This window comes from Artibeus jamaicensis, unplaced genomic scaffold, assembly GCF_021234435.1.
Source record: "Artibeus jamaicensis isolate MK-2021 breed Jamaican fruit bat unplaced genomic scaffold, CSHL_Jam_final scaffold_1283, whole genome shotgun sequence".
Taxonomy (NCBI): domain Eukaryota; kingdom Metazoa; phylum Chordata; class Mammalia; order Chiroptera; family Phyllostomidae; genus Artibeus; species Artibeus jamaicensis.
This window is the reverse complement of record NW_026522028.1, coordinates 3,225,805-3,232,146: the sequence shown is the minus strand read 5'-3', so window position 1 is coordinate 3,232,146 and position 6,342 is coordinate 3,225,805. Positions and strand designations below refer to the sequence as shown.

General features: G+C 41.7%; 1 protein-coding gene across 1 annotated transcript; it reads left to right on the top strand.

Moving 5' to 3' along the window:
- Positions 1 to 1,643: 1,643 nt before the first annotated feature.
- Positions 1,644 to 3,266, top strand: LOC119035620 (RNA-binding protein FUS-like). Its single transcript, XM_037127018.2, is given in 2 exon segments — positions 1,644 to 2,105; positions 2,107 to 3,266. Coding segments are annotated over 2 exon segments (1,578 nt in total). The 3' UTR covers positions 3,223 to 3,266.
- The last annotated feature ends 3,076 nt before the right edge of the window (positions 3,267 to 6,342 follow it).

The following is a 6,342-nucleotide window of genomic DNA, read 5'->3' as shown; positions in this document are numbered from 1 at the left end:
TCTGCCACCTTACCATTGAGTGCTCTTCACCCAGTTCTTCTTTAATTCCTTGGCTGTCAGCCTTCCACATAGTTTGATTTTCTGTAAGTTCTGGTTGTTTTTTTGTTTTTAAATGTGTTGTTGTCTTTTTGGTTGTGCAAGGAGCAACATGTATCTACCTGCACCTCCATCTTAGCTGGAACCCCTGCTTCTTAATTTTTAAATAAATATCTATTTGATGTCTTAATACATAGGAGAATGATTTAATAAAATTACTCTATCAGGAGCAAGATGTCAGTGAGAGTTATAGGATTTGTTTTCATTTTCACATTTGCAGGACAGTTCTCAAATGCACATTGCTATCTTATGAAAATATATGTGATGATCAAAATATCCTCTGGTTCAAATCACTTGACAAACTCTATGGTTCCATGTCTCTCCTGATCACTGTATCAGTCTGCTATATGCACTGCCCCATCTGTACTTAGTTAGTGCTCATTCCAGCCAGACACCTTTGTTCAATATACTGCCCAGTTTAGACTCGCTGCCCTTAATTTACTCTCTGTCTGATGCCACATTCAAGGCTGCTATGTATTTGATCTTCTTGACCACTAAGTTTCATTTTGCACAGTCTTTTCTTTAGATCGATTAAGCATTTCCTTCTCTATGTATCTCTGACTGACCAGGAATTAATCCAGTCCCTGCGTGGCTTTTAGAAAGCAAAAAAGAAAAATTTATGAAGATATAAATCATTCACATAATTATGTAACCAAGGCAGGGTAGAAACCACATTTATGAGACATATGTTATAAAAAACATCCTTTTAAAACATGTTTCCATGGGTGGATGAAAGATCTCACCTCCAACTGTCCTCATGATATACTGCACAGCAGGCTCAAAGAGCCTGGGGGCATGGTAGCTCCTTTTGGATCCTGCCTTGGTGGTTCTACTATGCCAGCCACCTCTGACTGAAGCTGTGATCTGAGAAGAGAACCTAACGACTTGGTGATATATTTGGTTGTGATATATGATATGTTTGTATGGCACTGATGTACAAAATAATATTACAAAATAGTATGCAAATTACATTTATATTCACACGTCTGTATTACCACATTCACTTATATATAATATATTATGTAAATGCAAATCATTTTAGCCTATTTACATAGAATGCACATGCATAGTATTAATCAAACCTTGTATCTACACATACATATACAAGTTTCTGTAAATATACATACATGCAGACACACACATCACAATGTTAACAGTTTAAATGAGGGTTATCTGTGATTTTTATTTTAGTTATTTTCTCTCAATATTTTATAGAATGTTCATCAGGAATTAACACCTTATAGCCTGTTGGAGAAAACGCTGAGCCATCTTGCCAAAAAGTAAGGGGTGGGGGTGGGAATAGTATTTCAAATCCAACAGACAAGTCAGCTGGACGAAACCAATGAGAACAACCAACATTAGGTTTATATATTGTAATTCACATATACCTACACTTTTTACTTTCTAGTTTCAAAATGGAGTTCCATGAGACAATCATCCACAAAAAGCTTCTCAAAAAAATAATAAAAGGGCTCAGTGCTCGAGGCGTCGGTTCACTGCAGTGTTTGAGTCTTATCATATGTCGGCCAGTGTGCATGCGCGCTGACATGGCCTCAAACGACTACACTCAACAAGCAACCCAAAGCTATGGGGCCTACCCCACCCAGCCTGGGCACCATTATTCCCAGCAGAGCAATCAGCCCTATGGACAGCAAGGTTATGGCAGCTACAGCCAGTCAGGGGACACTTCAGGCTATGGCCAGAGCACCTATAGTTCTTATGGACAGACCCAGAACACAGGCTATGGTACTCAGGCAGCTCCCCAGGGATATGGCTCAGCCCCATGTGGCTATCATGGTGGTCAGGGTTCTCAGTCATCTTATGGGCAGCAGTCCTACACTGGCTGTGGCCAGCAGCCAGCTCTTAGCAGCACGTCTGGAAGTTACGGTAACAGTTCTCAGAGCAGCAACTACGGGCAGCCCCAGAGTAAGGCCTATGGTCAGCAGTCTGGCTATGGACAGCAGCAAAGCTCCTATAATCCTCCTCATGGGTATGGACAGCAGAACCAGTTATAACAGTAGCATTGGAGGTGGCAGAGGGTGTGGTAGAGATAGCTATGGTCAAGATCGGTCCTCTATGAGTGGTGGCAGCAGTGGTGGTTATGGCAATCAGGACCTGAGTGGTGCTGGTGGCGGTGGCTACAGGGGAGGCCAGCAGGACTGTGGGGGATGAGGCCAGGGCAGTGGCAGTGGTTACAGCTGCAGCAGTGGTGGCTATGAACCCAGAGGCCATGGAGGTGGCCATGGAGGTGGCCATGGAGGTGACCATGGAGGTGGAGACGGCATGGACAGAAGTGACCGTGGTGGCTTCAATAAATTTGGTGGCCTTTGGGACCAAGGATCATGTCATGACTCTGAACAGGATAATTCAGACAACAACACCATCTTTGTGCAAGGCCTGGGCGAGAATGTTACAATTGAGTCTATGGCTGATTACTTCAAGCAGATTGGTATTATTAAGACAAATAAGAAAACAGGACAGCCCATGATTAATCTGTACACAGACAGGGAAATGGGCAAGCTGAAGGGAGAGGCAACAGTATCATTGGATGACCCACCTTCTGCTAAAGCAGCAATTGACTGGTTTGATGGTAAAGAATTCTCTGGGAATCCTATTAAGGTCTCATTTGCTAGTTGGCAAGCAGATTTCAATCAGGGTGGTGGCAATGGTTGTGGAGGCCAAGGGCAAGAAGGACCCATGGGCCGTGGAGGCTATGGAGGTGGTGGCAGTGGTAATGGTGGTGGTGGTGGCCGGGGCGGATTCCCCAGTAGAGATGGTGGCAGTGGAGGACAGCAGCAAGCTGGGGGCTGGAAGTGTCCTAATCCTACATGCAAGAACATGAACTTCTCTTGGAGGAATGAATGCAACCAGTATAAGGCCCCTAAACCAGATGGCCCAGGAGGGGGACCAGGAAGCTTTCATATGGGAGGTAGCTATGGAGGTGATTGTCGTGATGGCAAAGGAGGCTATGATCAGGGTGGCTACCAAGGCCAAGGTGGGGACTGTGGGGGCTTCCGAGGGGGCCAGGGTGGTGGGGACAGACATGGCTTTGGCCCTGGAAAGATGGACTCCAGGGGTGACCACAGACAGGATTGCAGGGAGAGGCCATATGAGCCTGCCAGCTGAGGTTCTGGAGCAGCTTTTCTTCCACACCCAGTGTTACCCTCATTATTTTGTAACCTTCCAACTCCTGATCACCCACGGTTTTTTGTGTTGGACTATGTAATTGTTACCATATCTCTGGTTCCCATTAAAAACCATCATTTTAGTTAAAATAATAATAATAATAATAATAATAATAATAAAAGGTCTGTGATAAAATGGCTATGGAAAACTTTAGTCTTCTCTTGAAATTTATATCAAGCACTTAAGCACAAAAATTGTTCACAGAAATTAGGCATTGAGAGGTTTAACTCGCTTTAACCCATGTGTCCCAAATGTATTTGATCATCAAACAGAATTCATATCACATGAATTAAATGTTCCATATAGCTGTGAAACTGTTCAAATTCAATAGGAGAGGACAATTTAATGAAAAAGAATTTAAGGGCAAATGCTGACCTACTGTGGTAGACAGAAAAATATTAGTTAAAATAATAAAATAGTTATGGCCACCAATATTTCTTTTGAAGAATTTAGGTTTTGTTAAAAATATATTCTATAGCTATACATTGTACCTTCAATGGCTAGGAGTGTGTTTGGGGGATCTGGGGGGTGGAGGGAGGCTCTGCTACATTCTTGGAAACAAAACAGCAAGGGGAAAACACTTGGTATAAGCAAGCAGTTTAACCAAAACTTGGGCCATCTGTAATATCACCTGTTCATCTTGGACATCAAATACACACATGTATACATTATATAAAATTAGTTGTATCTGATTTAATCAAGTGGTGATTTAAAATGAAAAGTCAGTCCTGGCTGGTGTAGCTCAGTGGATTGAGCACAGGCCGAACCACACATTGCGGTTCGATTCCCAGTCAGGGCACATGCTTGGGTTGCGGGCCGGTTCCCTGCAGGCCAGTTCCCAGCAGGGGACGCACGAAAGGCAACCATACATTGATGTTCCTCTCCTTCTCTCCTTCCCCCCTTCCCCTCTAAAGATAAATAAAATATTTTTAAAAAATGAAAAGTCACACAAAGGACATGTGGAATTAATGATAAAGTTCCAGTTAATGAGTCCTCATGTCTCTAGATGCCTTCAGTCATTACAACTGCCTTGGGCCTTCTCCTTTCAATGTACACATAGATGTAAAGCCAGATAGGATTAAGGACCACTCATATTAATGCCACAGGGCATACAGTAGTGGGAGCGACTCTATCTTTAAAAGCTCCGAAGAGTCTTATATCATTCTCTGTTTCCTGGAGCAAAGAATTACTCCGTGTTTTTTTTTTTTAACCTACCAACTATTGCCCACTGATTCCTTCCTAACTTTTGTACCACAGTGGTGTTCAGCAGCACTTGGGAACACATGAGAAGTGCCAAATTCTTGGGTTCTGCTCTACAACTACTGAATCAGAAAATGAGGGTGCCCTGGCTGGTATAGCTTAGGAAATTGAGTGCTGGCCTGTGAGAGTTGCTGGTTCGAGTACCAGTCAAGGCACATGCCTGGCTTTCAGGCCAGGTCTCCAGCAGGAAGCACATGAGAGGCAACCCCACATGGATGTTTGTTTCCCTCTCTTTCTCCCTCTCTTCCCCCCTGTCTAAAAATACAATACAAAAAAAAAAAAAAGAGAATGAGGGCAAGGCACATCCATCTGCACATTAAGAAGCCCTCCTAGAATTCTGGTACACACTAAGGTTTGAGAATAACTGAAGCAGAGGAATAAGACTGCCATCTCTCCTGGGAGTTTCTAGTAACCAGAATATGGTCCTTGTATCAACTTACAAATCTTATTTTAAATGAGCCCCCAAATTTTAACACAGCAATTTATATTGCACAATATAGTACATGCAGTTCAAAATTTGTACAAGATTTATCCAAAAATGGAATTGAAACTTGCTACTAAATCGTGGCAAAGTAATGAAGCCATTCCCCAGAAGTGTGTTCATATCATAATTTGATTGTACTCCAGTAGTACTAGCATTGACTTTGGTTCTGAGAGGAGAGACAATGAGATTTAAGAAAGAAATGAGAAGGTTAGGAGAGGAAGGAAAAAGAAGAAAAATAGAAGAGAAATACTCCTCTGTGTTTTTTGGTGTAGTGATATCTACAGGTAAAATGCAAAAATCAATTTTCTGTGTTAAAATTATGTGTTGGATACATATATCAGAATCCTAACTTTCATCTTGGAATTCCCTTTTACTATACAGCTTTATTCTCCCCACCCTAATATCTTCTACATCATGAATAATAAGGTAAAATCTGTACTGTAACTCTGCTTCTAAGCGCTGAAATTGGTAAAACAAAAAAGATGCCTTCTGGGTTCAAGCAGGAAATATAAATTATAAAAACATAAGAAGTAGTGTTACATACTGCTTCAATATTATGGGATATATTGGGGGACTAAATAATTAGGAGGTACAAATCCCCTCTTTTTTGACTCTACACATCAAACAGAACACACTTGGGCTTAATTTTTCCTGTTATCTGCCTATCTGTGACTTCTACATCCAAGAGCACCACTCTCTCACCTGCCCCCAACCCAACTTCCAATTTAGGCAATGTAGGTTATTTCAGATGTTAGAAAAAAACACAACTGAAGTCAATTATTTCACATTTATGAATGACTAATTAGGCTACTAACTGGTAAGTTCAGGCAGCTACTGCTAATTTTCAGGTTATTTTCAACTATTCTCCCCTCTCATGTGTCCTCTTATTTCTAATTTTTCTCACAATAGTTATAATAGATATTAGGTGGTATTTTCACAGTGTCTACAGGGGGGTTATAGATAATCTCGGTAATTATAAATAATTGAGAGCTTGTGAGTTGAGAACTGCCCATCATCTTTCACACACGGTAGTCATAGGGAAAAACGGAATCTTCAACATCCACCAAAAAACCAAAAGCCAAGTTGGAAAAAAGAAACAAAGCCCAAAAGCCAGAGCCTCTCAAAACCAGATGCTCATTAGAATTCCTGGTGGAGACTCAGGGGTCCACACTGCCCAATCAAAATAAATCAGGGGCTCTGTAGGAGGGGCCTAAGCATTCCTATTAAAAAAAAATATTCCGGACTTCCGCCAAGATGGAGGCATAGGTGGATGTGCTATGCCTTCTCACACAACCAAGATTAGAGAAAACTAAATA